Here is an 18,407-nt window from a genome sequence, read left to right on the forward strand (position 1 = left end):
TCTCCTGATTTTGTCTCAAATTTTGGGAGCAGGAGAATAAAAAGGGAGGAAAATGGCTAAATATTATGCTGTTCTTTTTCTCACCCTCCTTTGCCATTGCTATTAAATTTGTCTCATTGTTTTCAACTTCACACTGATAATTATGTGTTATCTTCCAAGCAGAAAAGCCACTTCCTTATATTTCAAATAAATGGAACTGCAATTGTGTGTTGCGATCAACCTATGGGATGTCTGTTGAAAAGCAACAACGGCAAAGCACTTGTCATGCTTGAATGTCCTATCCTTGTGTACATCTTTGAGAAATGGCCTTTCTGTCACACAGGCGTGGTAACATATTCTATTTTTCTTTGATTGACAGGAGGTAATGCATTTTATCATTAAAATTGGTTCCAAGGAAATGCATGTTGCTCTCTGGTTTTCCTATTTAATGATGGACTTTTTGTTTTGAAAACAGTCTCTGAACAAAGAGGGTAATTTCTACAAGGAGACCCTGATACAGACCTGTCATATTATCTATTGCTTATCAAGTGCTAAAGAAATCAAATTTTCCTTTAGCTATTATCTTGAGCTATTTATTAAATCATTCAGTTGCTTGAAGTTGGTTTGTGGATCAACGACTTTTGTGTCTTTCTTCTGTTTACTCTTTTAAAAATCTTTTTATCCACTTATCTATTAATAACCTTTGGAATATTTCTAAAAAAATGTCATCAATCATGCAAAACTGTAGCTCTCAATCAGTAGTACACATAGTACATAGTATGGGGTGACTCAGAAATAGTCTTCATGGGACATAGAGTGAGCCATTAAAAATTTAATTAAGGTTGAATTAATAAATGTAACCATAAATATAATAAAAGATTATGCATAAACATACAACTATCCTTTTTGGGAAAAGTGAGCTTTTTATTTCTGTCATGGTGGGACTCAGATTCTTTGATAGAGTGATTAGTGGGATGCCATACAGAATATTAAGAACCACTGATATGAAATAATAATTCTCAGGTTTCCCAACCAATAAAGATTTGTCAGAAAGCATACCCATCATGCATGCATGTTTTATATGTATTTCTCTCATCTGGGAGAAACAGGGATTTTTCTCTTCTCTTAACTTCACAAATATAATGAATTTGGGTTCTGGTATGAAGATATTAAATCAGTTATCTATTAGAAGCTGTTAAAAGGAATGTGCATGATGGCTGAATTAAAAGGAAAACAAAAATGGGCATGGCATGGCTCTCCCTAGGTAGGAACTGATATTCAGGCAACCAGCAACCCATGGGCCATTAGAGAGTGTGGTTTCTTCAGACATTTCATATGTTCTTCCAGCTGTTCTCCTTCCTGAGAAACTCAACTAAAGTGGTCAGGAGAGTACAACAAAAGTCTCCAGTGTCAGTTGTCTTCTACATGAAGAGCCATAGGAAAGGCAACATATTATTAAGCATAAAATCACAATTTTGCAATGATTTATTTCTCCAGTTCTTACTTAGAATAACCCATGTAATAAGACTCAATGGTATCACTTACGCTACTACTCATAGGCATAGCAAAACTAGATTCTAGGCTTAGAAGATTTTTTTTAATGCTATTAATTAGTAAAAATCCAAATACAGGTTTCATAGACATTTATTCCTTTCCATACTACTTCCTTGCTTATGGTTTAAGACAAGCTGACACTATGTTATTTTTTAAAATCATCATATTTGTTTTTTGGGGAGATTACCAGAGTTGTATAAGAAGAGTTCTGATGATATTATGGAATTTTTCCTCTCTCTTCTTCCTCTTCTGGCCCATGAAAATGTAACTTTTGGAGAACAGGGGGGATAAGAGGCCATTTTGCCAGTGGGAGAAAGTAACTGATGTAACTGTGTCTTTTCCAGGGAGGAGCCACATTAAGAAGAAAAATACCCCCCCCCTATACACATACCCAGTCTTGTGGCAGCTAAAATACTACAAATTTATGATGACTACACTTGCATGGGTTAGAGTCCACTTTCAACTTGTGTTTCTGACAAAGGGGACTGTAGTCTACCACCATAATAAATTTGCCAGTTTTTTAGGTATATTTATATGTTGTTGTTTTAGAAAATCATGCATCTAACAAAAAGCATATCTGTTGAAAGCAGGGGAGAAGTTCTCAGTATCTGGATGCTACATACACTGAAGGCTATGCCTAGCTAAACTTCTCTGTTTACTTCAGATTGAACCCTGAGAAAGAGACAGAGATGACCTGCAGTGATATAAGAACAAGCAACCTAGGTTTAACTACTTAAACCCAGTGTATTTAGCTGCTCTTTGTATAGGTTGTGTTTCCTCACTGCACCAGACTTAACTGGAAACAAGCTTAGGCCTTCTTCTGAGTCTTAAGCTTGTTTATTTGGTTGCCCCACCCAAAACTGATGTGACTATCTTACGGTCAGCATGCACCATCACATGATGCCCCAAATCATATTGGATAGCCACAAATTCCATTTGGAGATTTTGGCCATTTTGAAATAAATTTATCTTTACGTTTGGACTTTTTTGCATCTTGGGTTGTTCCTAACCTATAATCAACAGGATGTGCCTTTAGGGAGGAAGAATTTTGACATGCAGAAGAGATGTAATAAACTACTGAATAATTACATAGTGCCCTAGGCTTTTAAACATTAATGTCTCAGTGTATGGGAAGTTTTAGAAACAGCAATGAGTTAGGCATCTCTGCAAAGAAGATAATATGTTAGCAAAGTATATTTCCTTGAATTTAATTAGAATTTTTGATTGGGGAGTATGTGAAGAAGTAAGCCCTCAGAAGATGAGAATAATAAAAACAATGCTCTGATAACTTTGGAAAATATAGCTTGCCTCTTAGCTGGAATTAAATTGTAAGAAGGCTCAGCCAGTGGTCTATAGGGCAGAGAAGCCCTAAAGAGTAATATCTGGGATGGGTTCATTCTCCTCCTCTTTTGGATGAAATTATTCTTAATGAGATGCAATTAAGTTTTTCAGATTTACTAAACAAAATAGCCACCTCTTATCAAGAAACAATTATTAGATTACTGTCCATTGAGGCTTTGTGGCTAGAGGTTTTACAGTGCCCCAGTTTAAAACAATTGGATCTGATCTCTCAGGACCCTTTTATGGATGTTGTTCTGAGTGAAAACAAAAATTGCACATCAAAGCATCATTTTCAGCAGCAGTAGGGACAGCTGGCAGAGTTTCACCAATGCTACAAAGGAATAGGGCTGGCTTTAATTACCATCTCAGAAAATAGTCTTTGCCAATGATGAATTGATCAATACAAAACTGATTTGTCTATCCTTTCTCCCCTGTTTTCTGGCAGGAAAAGTAGGGGGTGCTTTATGTCTTTGGCTACCAGGAGCTGTTTTGTTTTTTGTTTTTTTTTTAATTTTCTGGTCCCTTGATGACCAGTTGTTGGGGGCAAACTAGAAACTCTGAAACACTGTAGCTTTAAAGCATGTATGCATTTGCTATGTTGTTTTTTGTTTGTTTTTACTTTTGAAATAATCACAATAAATAAATGGCCTCCATCAATATACTGTAACTCTGCGGAAGAGATGGAATTGGGACCCCTTTTTTCTCCACATTGAGATCCTTGTAAAGGTCCTCCTCTCCTGTTCCCAGACTGCTTTTCATCTGTGGAGGAAACCCATCATGCAGAACTACTGCCGCTTTTCTTCAGAAGGACCTAATAAATTGGAAGGAGAGGAATCTCTTCCTACAAGGGGCCTGCAGATTTAGTGCAATGTTTAATTTGGCCCACAAGCAATGACAGATGTAATTTCTTCCATTCCTAGATCATCTGGAACAGTATGTTAAAAGAGGGGACCTACTGTCACTAGCCTTTGTAATGATCTGGTGCCTCCCACAGCATCATTTCTGTTGGAACCTGAGGCTGTTGTTCATTAAATAGGTTATGTATTCAGGAAGTCCAAAAATAAAACTACAATTAATAGCCATTCAATATAATTTATTCCAATAATATTTGAACTAATGTCATACAGGGCAATCAAATAATCACTTGAAGTTCAAATTACAGTTTATTTGTTTACATGCCAAATTCAATTGTCACAGATTTTACTGTGATTCATGGCATAATTAAGAATTTGTAGTCTAATACAGAGGTTATAACCAGTTAACCATCTAAAAGCTAACAAATATTTGGGACATTGGGGAAGAGATTATTTCTAAAGTATGTCATCTGGCTGAATATGTTATGGAGGAAGATGAAGATTTTGGCAAAGATGGAGATGTTCTTGCTGACAGTGAGATTGAAGTAATGCCAGGCAAGGGTGTTGAAAGGGTTGAACTGACAGTCTGAGCTGCAGATTAGAATTGCTTTTCTGGGGAAATGTTAATGGCTTTATGAAGGATTGTTATGGGAGAGAAGAGAATATCTTTTGTGGGAGATTTTTTGCTGGGAAGTCTGAGTTTTTAAGGGGGCAGTTGGGCTGTTCGATTTATGTAAGAAAAATGCCTTATGTGTAATAGGGAGATATGTAAATGCTCTGGTATATTTTGAAAAGGGGTAAAAAATTAAGAATGTGTAACTGGACTGATAATGAGGCTATTATGATTTCATTTTTTTAATGACTTGGATTAAGATTTACTAGACTTTTTTCTTTAAGATTTGATTGATTTGTAAGATTTATAAGGTATCCAGAAGATGTTATAATAATTCTTAGGTTTTTAGGTTTAATAAGGTTAAGATTGTTGTGGTATTAATTATAAAAGCAAACAATTTATATGTTTATATGATTTTTATTATAGTGGACAGAAATATATAGAATAGTGGTAGGAAGGAAATAATTAAATGGATGTTGTCTTATGGGGGAGGGAAGTTTATATTTTTATATACATATGTACACACACACACAAACCAAACAGCCTTTACACAAGAGGATGGCCCAACACGGGAGGAGCAACACCACAGGACCAGAATCAGCAGTTTACCTTCATCTAAAAAGAAAAAGGACACTCATTTGAGGATAATAATGTTCACATTTTGGACAGAGAAGATAGGTTGTTTGAGAGAGGGGTTAAGGAATCCATTCATGCCAAAGTGGAAAATCCTTCCCTCAATAGAGGCAGAGACCTCAGACACAACTTGTCCCCCATTTTTCATGCTGCTCTTTCATTAGCCCCAGGAAGATTAAGACCACTTCACAAGTCCACCAGGAAGGCCACTCTTAATGATCCACTTGGGGATGAGGGAGGGATTTAGGAGTAAGACATCCCAAAGACAATCCACACCTCCATTGCACAATTAACAAGCCATTCAGGTGTAGGGACAATGCAGCCACCCTGGAAGACATATATATGGGGTCCTCTTACCAACCTTTGCCCAGGCTGAAGAATCTGCTTGGACAAGGAGTGAAACGTTTCAGCCAAAAAGAAAGAAATCCAGTTGCCATGACTCAACCTACAGACAATTCCACCTGGATGACTGAGAATCTGCATCAACATGTCTTGGGAATATCTTTCCTGATATTCAATCATGACAAAACATCTTATTTGGCTTTGCCAAGCTACTTTCTTTACCCAGAATGTGTGGGGGCTACCTGACAATTTCTTCATGGTCATTACACAATAATATCAAGCAGGCTGAAACTTTCTTGTCTCCTATAATCACTTTTGTGGTCAAATGTTCCACAGTGGGATAGAGGGCAATACAGAAAGTCAGGCTCTTAAATAAGAACTATTTTCTACCTAAAGGAATTGGAATTTGTTTTTTGTTGAGCTAAACTATGACTGATTACTACATTGCTTGATTAGCAATGGTCAATTTCTAATCCTGCCTCAGTTTCTAATTCATTAAATAGCACTTGCTGAAAAAAATAGGTTTTTTAAAAGGTAGATATAGAATATAGGGTGCTGAAAGGAGAAAGAGGTATCAGATACTAGTATACAAAAACAATTATTACTGAAGAAAAGCATATTTTAAAAGTTAAAATTACAGAAGGCATAAGAATATACATAGTAGAATCAGGTATCTGTTTTGATTAATAGTTTTCCTGCTGGCAAGAACAAATGATCCCCAGATAATTAATGCATTTTTCAATTATTATTTGCATACTTACTTAACTGTCAGAAAGATTTCCCAAACCTACCCAGGGCAGGTACATTTCTGCTAAATGTGCTGTTGTCTTGCTAAGATCTAGCAATCAGCCATGCAAATGGGTAGGCTGGGAATTTGAACTTCATTTAGGTCACAAGTCATAGGAAAGGTCTCTTTTAACATCATTTTAATGCATGGCTTGGCTAAAGTATTGAGACTGCACAAACTTTGAACCAGATTGGGGGGTGCAATTTAGAGAGGGGGAGAGCAAATCAGGTAACATCTCCATGAGACAATCTTCACCCCAGGATATGGAGGGCCCTTTCAGTTCTTTTAGAGTCAGGTTTTCTTTGAGAACTGCAGTCAAAAAAGCATATACTTTTTTCTGTCCTGCTGGTAGTAACTGGAGAACCTTGTTTTAGGCCTGGAAGTGATTACCAAAAAATTATGCCCTACACAAACATGGCTAAATACCTTCCACGTCCTGCTCTCAGATTGCTAGTTTCACTATCGGTACCTTGTACCAGATTTTTCAGTTAAACCTTCAAGGCACTAAAGTTTAGCTTATTATTTAAATATGTATTGCATTTCTGGCACACTTAAGGCCAGGGCCGCAACTGGCAGGAGGGGCAAGCAGGGCATGTGCCCCGGGCACCGTGCTGGGGGGGGTGCCAAAATGACAAAATAGTACTTGTATACTGAATGTTTTATTAATTTAATATATAATAGAATAATGAAACTTGCTAACACCTCCCTCACCAACCCATGGGGGTGGGGTGGGGGGTGCACGGAATCCATGTTTGCCCTGGGTGACACAGACCCTATTTGCAGGCCTGCTTAAGGCATGTAAAGAGAGCCAATTTGGTGAGATGAGATACAGACACAGACATCCAACACACAGAGTACACAAATGTACCTCCCCCACCTCCAATAAAGTAAATCAACTGTAGCCAAAATCATCATTAATTCAACTCAAAAGGCCTGCTGAAGAGGAAAGATGTGTAGAACATGTTATGACCCTCTGAGCTGCTGCCCTTTAAAATGTTGTTCAAGTCTGTTATTTCTTGGGTTCTGAATTTGAAGGAGTTGATAAAAACAAGCTTATTATTGCTGAGGTGTTCATCACCTGTTCTCATTTATTATACTGTCTTTTGACCAGAAAAATAAAAGCTAGTGCAGATGCAAAAAATACCCACATTGGAAGCTGATAATTATGAACAGGGGGGGAAAAAAAATCCACACATGAAAAATACATTCATCCAGCAATCTCTATGTTGAATCAAGAAATAGTGGCTTGTATTAGCTTGTATGCTTAAACACATTTAATGAAGCCCCTGCTTGACTTGCAGTTTGCTTAGTTAAGATTTTTAATTTGTTTAATTAGTATTTTAAAAGCCTATAAAAATTGTAAACGAATATATGTGTGTCTTTGTGCGTTTGCACAGACACACACACAGTGAATATTTGAATTATGTGTGAATCTATCATTCTGAGTCTGAGATTAATGCATAGAAATAATAATTTTACTAATGTAAATAGATGTAGTAGACTATAGATTTTTGAACGTAGGTCCAGTATGTATAATCATGGTCATGATTCTCATTTTGCAGTCATTTTAATTAAGTCAGACTATAAAGTTAGTCTTGCATGGGGGATAAATACACTGGGAAGATGGTGATAGATTGATGGCTGCCCAGGGAGTAAAACAAGTAACTCTGATGTTCTCTAGCAAAATTGAGATCTATGTACATGCAATTGGTCAAGCTTGGGTGGTGATGCATATTTTACCAGTTCAGATATCTGCTAGTTTATTTCGGGAATCAAGGAAGCAGTCTGATGTTAGCTATTTCAAAGTGATTTTCTATTTTAGTTTTTCAGCTTTCTGCTGTGGATGACTAGCAGTGCTATCCAAGTCATAAATTTTAATTAATATCTGTATCATTTTGGTTACTGCTAGCTTAGTAGAGCAATTAGTGTAATTAGTAAACAGCATAGCTTGGTGGCATGATAAATCACAGTTAGGAGCACGTTGTCTCTTCACCAGGATGATGTATTATCCAATTTACTCAAATTTTATGTGTGCCCAAGAAAATCACAAAATAAAAAGAAGCATCCCAACAGCTGTTAGCAGTCTTTGGTGACTCTTGGTCAGTCTTCTGTCTGTCTTCCCAAATATTTTTAATTAGTCAAAAATGTCTGCTAATTAAACATTTTATTTTTAACACTTTTGGATGTTATTAAGAATTTATACAGAAGGGATAGAGGAAAGGAATAAAACTTTTGTGACAAATTTTAAGTTTGCACAATGGCCATCTTGTAGACCCCATCTACCAGTGTGATGCATGTATATCAGTTTTCCATATGTGATACAAGAACTGCAAAATAAAATGTTCCATGAAAATTATTTATTATGTATTGGAATAAAAGAAGCAGTACCTACATAGTAGATTTAATAGGTATGCTGTTTTAATACAAACAGTTGAGTTTAAAAGATTGCTCATTGTGTTCATTATCCTTACCGCCTCATCCTGGCAGTGAGGACCCTCGGGGGTGGAGGACTCAGACACTTGGGTGAATACTGGCAGTGGGAATGGAACTAAATCCCGTGGCTGTCGCTTGAGCGGCTATGTGGATCAGCAGCCATACTGGCAGTTTCCATTACCTTCCTCCTGGGACTCAGGACTGGGACAGACTGGGCTTTGCCTGAAAACTGAGATGCTGGGTCAGGCCTGGGAAAACATCACTTTGGACTCTGACTGTGTGAAGGAAAAGAGCTGGGAGTTCTACCAGCTAACACCATTTTGGGAGTGGAAGCACAGTGGGGTTGTGCTGGCCTACTGCCTTCGTGTGAGAGGTGGGGAGTGAGCTCAACTTGCTGGGTATGTTGAATTTGGGTCTCCTCCTGTAACCTGGGTGTGAGTGGGGTGGCGGGGAGGGGGAGGGAGAAGGAGAGTCAGAATGTTTTGTACAGGTGGGAGGGAGGAACTGGCACAGGCGCTGAGTGTAAGGCAGAAGTGCTAGGTGCCAGTGTTGGCATTGAGGTAGTTATGGGCATGGGGAGATATGGCATGAGACAGGGTGCAGGCCATTCTCAGGGAAGGCAGACCCAGTGGCTAACACCAGTGTTGCTTTTCAGCCCCCTGTGCTCAGCCCCAAATCCTGGTCTCCAGAGCCTTGGAGGCCCTGGACTCCGGCTGCTGCTGCTTAATGCCAGCAATAAAGCGATCTGCAATAAAGCTCATTTCATCCATGATTTGATTGTGGATGAGAGAGCTGAACTGGCCTACATTACTGAGACCTGTTTGGGCACAGAGGGGGGTGCTCCTTTCTAAGAAATGTGCCCGCCCGGGTTTCAAGTGTGGCACCAGCTGCAACTCCAGGGCAGGGGTAGTGTGGTGTCTATCATTATTCAGCAGTCTTTAGCGGCCCTTAGGGGCACTGTCCCAGACATAGCCGGATGCAAGGCTCTCTTTGTGAAGTTGGGTTGCAGGGATCAGCTGGGCTTGCTGCTTGCCTACCTTCCTCCCTGCAGGGTGGCAGCTGCCTTACCTGAGCTCCTGGACTCCTTGGCAGTTGGCAGTGGAGTTCCCCAGGCTTCTGGTTCTGGGAGACTTCAACCTACCTTCTCTGGGCTGGGAGTCAGAGGTGGCATGGGTTCATGGCCATCATAGCAGACGTGGACCTGGCCCAACTTATTGATGGCCCAACTCACAAAGGGGGTCATCTATTGGATCAGGTCTTTGTCTCAGGGCAGTGGCAAGGTGATCTGGGGTTAGGGGACATTAACATCAGTCCCTTGCCATGGACAGGTCACTCCTTCTTGACCCTGGAGTTCTCTGCAGCTGCCCCCCACTGCAGGGAGGCTGGGCCTATTTGATTGGTCAGTCCCAGGTGACTGCTGGATCCAGTAGGGTTTCAGAGGGAGCTTGGTGTTATTCCGGAGGCTCCGGTGCACAATTCGGCTGAGGCCTTAGTTGTGGCCTGGCATGAGCGCGCAACAAGGGCCTTGGATCGGATTGCGCCTGTGCAGACTCTGTGGTCATGGAGACCTGGCTCTTCCCCCAAGCATTGGGCTAGGATGGGGGGGTTGAGCTATAAGGATTTTTGTCTGGCACCTTGGGGGAAGGCTATGTTTTTAACTATGTTTTATGGATTGTTGTGAGCCGCCTAGGGTCATTGTATGAGACAGGCAGCCACATAAGCCCAATAAATAAATACATGAGAGCTCAGTATTTTATGCATGAATTCTGTGGCCATTGTTTTGTGAGTTGTTAATGTGATATTATATTCTGTATTTTTAGAGCCTATGAGAACACCCAAGACTTTAAAAATTGCCGAGATCCAGGCACGTCGTATTGCTGTGGATTGGGAATCCCTGGGTTACAACATCACTCGCTGCCATACCTTCAATGTTACCATCTGCTACCATTACTTCCGTGGTCATAATGAAAGCAAAGCTGACTGCTTGGACATGGACCCCAAAGCACCACAGCATGTTGTGAATCACCTGCCTCCTTACACAAATGTGAGCCTCAAAATGATTTTAACAAATCCTGAAGGACGGAAAGAGAGTGAGGAGACCATTATTCAAACAGATGAAGATGGTATGTTCAGCTTTATTCGTTAGCATGTGGAATTGATTATTGTGATGCATGGTTCTCCTATCTCTAGCTTTCCATGTTTCAAATACCTTGTGAAATTTTTAAAAATTGTCATTTTGAGACAATATTTACACTATCTTAATGTAAATACCTTGAATTTAACTTTTAAAATATCCTTTCTTTTGAATTCCTTAAATTTTGGAAAGAGAAAATAAATCCAGGGGCCTTGCATGCATAATATTTATGCTGTCCCAGATCACCCTCTTGCACAGAGGATCTCTCAACGCTGGGCAATTGAGCCAGTTAATTTCCTGCCCAGCACCAGTGTAGGAAGAATGACTTTATACTGTATATTCAGTTCTACAAGTGAAGAACTAGAACTTGGAGATGGGTGGTCCTCTGTTGTAAGGAACTTCTGTCCCCCATTTTTCCCATCTCCCTGCTTGGGTTATGGTGCCACAATACTATGGTATCTTTTCACTTGTCTTTTTAAAACGAGCAGGGGTACAACAACTTGCTGCTTCTTACAATAGCTTTTTTTTTTAATGGTTTTAAAACCACATGCAAAGTTTGGATGTTGATGGGCAGGGAGCTGAAGGGCTAACAATGTTTATGCTTCCCTATTAGCTAGCTAGAGGGGTTGCTAGCAATTCAAGAATATGAGTGCTGGGGGAAGTACAACTTTTATAAAAGACTGGAAATCCTTTATAAACTTTTTTGCTGGAAATGGATAAAAATGAACTGCTAATGTCAGGATTTATTTATTAAAAAGGTTTGTTTATGGGAAGAAGGGAACTATGATATGCAGTATGGGAGCGTGGAGATGCTAATTGCTGCGCTTGTAACTGCTGCAAAGAAGATCAGAAGTCGCTTTTTTAGATAACTTTCTTTTTCTTGCTTTTTTGTTCTTCACTTTTTCTTTTACCCTTTTATAATCTTTTTCTGTTTCTTCTTCTATGCTTCTGTAGTTCTTTAAATCTTTGTAAAATCTTCTCTTAATAAAAATCATTCATAAGGAATAGGACAATGATGGGGTGCTGTGAGTCTGTGTCAGAATGGGTGATTAAAATGGTGACTGTTTAGTACTTCCAGTTTTGTTGTAGAATAAGGATAACTCCACTGAAAGTTGCCCAGTGCCCACTTTGTTATATATTGATTGATACTCCTAATTAAAACAAAAGCACAGTCACTCCTCAACTCTTGTGGGCTGAAATAATTCCCAGTGTCTACTTGATGATTAGCAATGCATATACAGAGACTTTGTTCATGTTCATATGAATATAAGTGACACCTACTTATTTCTTGGGTGCCCTAATGATAGATTCAACTTGATTATTAGCAGAGCCTCTCTTCACACTTTGCTCAATAAAGCAAAACTTGAGTTGAAGGGTTGGAGTTAGTCTGCACAGGGATGTTGGAGATAGAGCCTTAAATGAAATGCACATGCATATTAATGTGTATACTTGAGCTTGGATGTATGTAAAATGCCTTGTTGGGCTTAAAGTCAAACAGGTCATTAGTTACATAAAGCCAACATGGTAGGAGAAATTGGGAGAGAAGTGGAGAGAGACAGCTTATCCATTAATTCTGATTCCACCGTTCTATGTGAGCCAGTCCATAGAAATTTCAAATATATTTCAACACTTATTAAAGGTCCAAGTAACTCCAACGCATGCCTGTACCAGAAGTCCTCAGTTAACAACTGTAATTGGGACTGGCAACTCCATCACTAAGCAACGTGGTCATAAAGTACAAAATCACATGACCACACCAACTTACAACAACAGTTCTGGTTGCAGTCGTTAAGTATATCACGCACAGTCATTAAGTGCCATGCCACGTGACTGCAGCTTACAACTTCCTGTCAGCTTTCCCATTGACTTTGCTTGTCGGAAGCCAGTAGTGAAGGTCACAAATGGTGACCACATGACTGCAGGAGGCCTTGACCATCGTAATTGCATGCTGGTTGCCAAGCACCTGAATTGCGATCACATGACTGCGGGTTGCTGTGATGGCTACAACTTCACAGACCAGTTGTAAGTCTCCTCGTTCGGTGCTGTCGTAACTTTGAATGGTCACTGAATGAGCAGTCGCTAAGTGAGGACTACCTGCATATACTTTTATGCACTTCCTACTCCCTCAATAATTATAAACTGCATACACTGAGACTGCTGACTTAAAATAATCTTTATTTAATTCAGCTTACAAGATAGCTTTCTTTATCTTATTTGAGGGAAAATAAAGGATGCTTTAAATGTTTACAAAGCTCTTTAGTGATTATCCTTTATGAATCTTAATTTCAAGCAAATTAAAATGGAATTAAACATTCCTAATTAGATGGAAATGATAATATATGAAAGTAGCATAATGTTCATACAGTTGAGTTTGTGACTAACTGCATATTTACATTGCAAATATGCATATTAAAACTGTCGTACACAATCAGATTTTCACATTATATGCCTCTGTGAAACCCACCCACGATATCTTATTAACACCAGCAAAAAGGGCAGTAGAAATGCTTCACTGGAGTAAATTTCAGAAACTGCACCAAGAAATTTCAACTAAAGTTTAATATAGTGTCCAGAGAGACAAATCAGAATTTGAAAAGTTGAAAACCAGAAGGAAACCGTGGAATATATTGATTATGATTTATAGCAATGCCTGATTCAGTAAATCTTGGCTATAGTCATGGTTGTACTTCCAGAAGCCAAAACAATCTAGAAATGTTGAACGTATGGGAAAAGAAAGACAAGCAGCTCTAAACTATGGTTTGTCTGACTGGAAACTTGCACAATGACTGATATGCACCATAATGATTTCATAATGATTTCTCCAGCTGAGCCAGAGGAAGAAGGAATAGGAACAGATGAGTGTATGCAACTTGTGAATCTTGGTTGAAACTAAAAGACTTTAGAATGACTTTTGTATATATTTCAGTGATGTCAGTGTTTATGATCTATACAGTATGTGGCTTTGAAGAGCAGCCACAGTTTATGAGATTAAAGCAAGCTAGACAACATCATAGAATACTGCCACTAGTCACCTGCTATGATAGCTAAGTGGTACACCCTGTATCACTGCAGCAGCAAACTTCTAAATACCAATTACTGGGGGAAAACAGCCAGAATGGCCTATTGACTCATGTTCTATTTAAGACTTCCTATGGGCATCTGGTTGGCTACTGTGCAAACAAGTTGCTAGAGTAGATGATTCTGGTCTGAACCAGCAGGGCTTATATTCTTAACTGGGGTGTTGTACTTCAATAATATTTCCCAATACAGTGGTTTTATATTAATAATGTGATGTGAAAGGTCCCCTGTGCAAGCACTGAATCATGTCTGACCCTTTGGGTGGGATGCGGCTTTCGCAACGTTTTCTTGGCAGACTGTAGTGGGGTGGTTTGCCATTGCCTTCCCCAGTCATCACCTTCCCCAGGAAGCTGGGGACTCCTTTTACTGACCTCGGAAGGATGGAAGGCTGAGTCAACCTGAGCCAGCTACCCGAGAATCCAGCTTCCGCTGGGATCGAACTCGGGTCGCAGGGAGAGTTTTGGTTGCAATACTGCTGCCTGCCACTCTGCGCCACACGAGGCTCTGTATTAATAATAAAGTACCATAAAAGAAATCTATAATCCCCAGAAGGTACAATTATACCTTTATTAGCTGAAAGTGAATAGCCACTGAAATACACCCAGAAACATTGCCCTGCTCTGACACTTGGTGTCATTTTTAGTTTATTCCAACAGTGTCCTCAGGTATAGTGCTTTTAAAGTCAGTGGAGCCATTGAATTTCATGGAGGAAGCAACATGCTAATAATTTCCCTGTTCCCAAACTGATCAAAAGAGGTAATCAATAGCAGTGTGGAATGGTGATTATTGCCCTTCATTCTAACTGGTTCCCCTGTTCACTTTCTTCTATATGTGTGATTGGCTTTCAGTGACTTTTTCAGGCAAAGCAAACAGAACATTCTTGGGAAATGGAACTAAAACATGTCCTCTTTCCTTGATTATAGAGGGACATTTGTAAGGGGGAGGGGAGGATGATTGGGGATTTGATTGCATGGCTAAATTACAATTAAATATGTCCATTCCAAAACATCCATGAGCAGAGATTGATTTAAAAAAATATCAAAATCAGGGAGAGGAGGCTAAGCAATGCAAAACGGGAACCATTGGTTCAAAACTATGGAACATTAATTTTGTCCATGAGATGAATGGCAGACAAAGTTCAAGTCCTTGGATTGTTGATACCTGAGAAGTTTGACAATGTTGCTTGTGAACTCTTGTTTTTTATAAACATGAATATATCTGACAGTTCGTTTCCTGGGTTCATAGCAATTATCCTGCTTGGACCCACTTGTTTTACATCATGCTCACTTAGTTCTCACAGTGAAGCTATCAATGCATGATGCAATGAGGGATTCTGTTTTTCAGCCAGCTTGTCACAGAGCCTGTCAATGATTAAGGCTGAGAAGGAGTGACTGGCCCAAAGACACCCAGTTGGCTTCTGTGCCTAAGGGAAGACTAGAACTGAGTCTCTCTGCTCCTAATCCAACATCTTAACCATACACCACAGTAGCTCTCAGTTAATCTCCTGGGTAGGAGATCAAAATGTCCTTAAAGTTATGTGTCTGCGTACTTCCAATTTCTTTTTTCTTAATGTACTTTGTGGCTGGAGGTTACTTTGCATTTACCTATCTGTATCTATTATTTATGCCTCATAGCTCACAGTAAACAAAGGTGCAGCTACGCTATACCATTGTGCTGTTTTCCACCCTTTTTGTTTTCACTAGCAAAATATTTGAATGCCAGAATACAGAATATGAGCCAGCTGCAGATTCTTTTCCCCTCTCTTGGGTATCCATGTAAAGAAATGTGGAAACATGAGGAAATACGTAAATCATCTGCAGACCCAGCATTGCCAACTCCAGATGCTTAAAAACCTCTGATTTATATACCTACAAAATTTGTAAAACAAATATGGAATTTTATATATTTGCATGTTGGGTTTTCAAATGCTCTTCTGACAGCCTCATACTTCCATCTAGCGTACTTCTGTGCATCATTTGCTGTAGTCAAATCCAGAAATATAAAATAATGAATCTTCAGTAGAGAAGGTAGAGAACAGAGGTAGCATTTTCACAGAAGATGCGCAAACACCAGTTCAAGATCTGATGGAGACAGAACAAGACCACATAATTTGCAGATCTTTCTCTTTTATTTGGTTTTATAAAGACAGAAATAAGCAGTTTGGATATAAGCCAAGCCTCAATCAGGGGAGTCAAGTTTCATTTTTCACTGGCTTTATTGTTTGTCTGCATTGTTTACTGGGCATTTTCCTACCTCCCAACAGATACCCTGGCATAGCCTAAAGTAAAAGAACCAAAAACAAGCATTCCTTTTCCTCTGGACCTGCATTCTCAAAAGCATCCTAAGGAACAACTCTTAACACAATATGAGGTGTGCCTTAAATCTGTGTTCAATATATGTGAGCCCCCAACTGTCCCTATTTCCTCATTCTACTCCTATTTACCGCTCTAGGTTCAAAGAGAGGGCTTACTTGAATAATTGGCATTGTGCTCACTGCTCTCAGAGTAAAGAGATGATAGGTGACTGGGTGGTTATTCTCTGGCAGGCAAACCTTTGATTTTCCTATTTTCCATCACCTTCACCATAGCCAAATCCTGGGGTCATTTGGCTGTGTGCCTGAACAATGCTTTTTCCCTTCAGCACTATTCTTCTGAAGGTTGTGCCCTCAGACCCCTCTGTGAGTCTTCTCCTGATCTTGAAGGGGAAAATTCCCCATGACCCAATTTATGAGTGGAGACCACACAATCTGCCTGAGCCAAGTTTATTTGAACAGCACTGGGGACAGAATACAAGGTTCTGCCCACTTAAGGAGGATACAAAGAACCTTTATATAATTGTATAATAAATGCTGACCAGTAATGGTGTCAAGTGCCTATCATTTTATTTTTGATAATATGGATTAGATTTTCTGCCTATAATGAAAACTAGACAACCCATGACCCTTTGGGTCATCATTTCAGAGATATTTCCTTAGATTCCTCAGTGCCTTCAACAATGGCAGAGCTTCTAATGTACTGCCTTTACTGGAAAAGTTCTTAAAAATTCAGGGAGATATTCAGAGATGAATCTGCCTTGAAAATAGCCTGATGACATTTTGTATTATGTCATAAAATATTTTATAAAATTTGCTAAATTTCTATTCCATGGGAGTCATGGGTCCTGGATTTTGGATGCATTCTGTAAGTTAGCTCATTTGAGGTATCTTGGTTCAAAAATTGTTGCCCTACGATGCACCGTTTCATCCAGTTAAAGGTTATGCACAGACAAACAGGAGAGTTTTAGTAGTATATAGATACACAGTTAATAAAGCAGAGGTTGGCACAAGTTAGTTTTTGTGGTTAGTTACTTCCTAGTTCCCATTTAAAAGTACAAGTGCTGGTTTAAGATAACTCATGAGCCAACATCTGCAAATGCCTAAACAAGCCATTACAGAGGCTTACTTGAGTTCAGGGGCCTTGGTAGTTTGAAATTCTTGGTTCAGGTGTTTGTTTTACTCCTTCAATCCTATCCATCATCCCCAGCTCTTAAAACCTGGCTTTGGTCCGAGGCCTGGGGTTGATGTATTAATGTACCATTGCATTTCTGAGGCCCTTGTTTCATTTGATTTGTGTTGTTTATAAGCTCATTTTACTCTGGGCTATCTGTGTGGTTTTATGTTTTATCTGTTTTTATGGATTTTTTGGTTTTATATGCCACCCAGAGTCCTTTGGAGTTGGGTGGCTATAATAGATTTGAATAAATAAATCCCCAGAAGTCGTACTTAGGATCAACTATTCAGTCCATTTTAGATTTATCAGCCATTCTTACTCTGGGTGGCAACCTACCATACACAGTCTATCTTCAGCAGCTACTAGAGTTGTCCAGTTTGTTTTAGGCATGGTAGCACCTCTAGCTACCAGCCAGCTCCTTGGTTACTTAGTATTTTCTTCCTAGAATTCTCTCCAATCTTAGCATGTCATCTGGAAGTTTTAACATTGTCTCCCTTGATGCCAGCTCGGTATCTGCTCCTCTGCCTATTAACATGATGTGCCATGAATAGCTAAACTATTTTCTCTTTCCAGCTCCTTATCAGCAAAGCACAAAGCTAACAGAATTTGCTTGGCTGCTTTCTCTCCTCTAACACTCACTCCTGAATCCACACGGGGGTATGGATCCATGACTAGTCAGCACCAAAGCAGGGCTGATGGCCGGCTCATCACACTCATTATTATCATGATTTGGCAGAAAGGGAAAGGCCTCCCAAGACTTATTAATGGGAGAAATTAGGAAAGTTTATTGGAGAAGTGAGAGACTGGTCAAGAGCCATGGTAGCTAATCCACTTCTATTAATTTCCAAATGAAAAGGGCAAAAATGCTAATTTAGCATCTGGGTAATGCTGGCAAACAATGGTGTTAATAAAGCCATAAGATTTCTAAGGCAAAGAAAAAAAATTGGAGGAGCTTAATTGGGTTAAGACTGCATTTGTTTGCCCTGCATGCTATCAGTGATTAGAACAGAAGGTAGAGATAAGCAGTGTTTCCTCCTCTCTTTCCGTGATGAGACTTCCCCTCCTTTCCTTTCTGTGTGGCACTTTCTTCTCTTTACAGATAGTCCTCATTTAGCAACCACAATTGGGACTGGCAACTTGATCATTAAGCGAAGCGATTGCTAAGTGAAAC

The 18,407-nt window shown here is 39.4% G+C and overlaps 1 protein-coding gene across 4 annotated transcripts in view; it reads left to right on the plus strand.

Moving 5' to 3' along the window:
- Nucleotides 1-18,407, plus strand: part of PTPRK (protein tyrosine phosphatase receptor type K) — a 419,912-nt gene that overhangs the window by 297,292 nt on the left and 104,213 nt on the right. For all 4 annotated transcript variants that reach the window (XM_063310171.1, XM_063310189.1, XM_063310180.1 and 1 more), the window contains exon 8: nt 10,357-10,659. In XM_063310171.1, coding sequence (XP_063166241.1) covers nt 10,357-10,659 — 303 coding nt within the window. The remainder of the gene's footprint in view (nt 1-10,356; nt 10,660-18,407) is intronic.

The sequence above is a fragment of the Candoia aspera genome, chromosome 1 (assembly GCF_035149785.1).
Source record: "Candoia aspera isolate rCanAsp1 chromosome 1, rCanAsp1.hap2, whole genome shotgun sequence".
NCBI lineage: Eukaryota > Metazoa > Chordata > Lepidosauria > Squamata > Boidae > Candoia > Candoia aspera.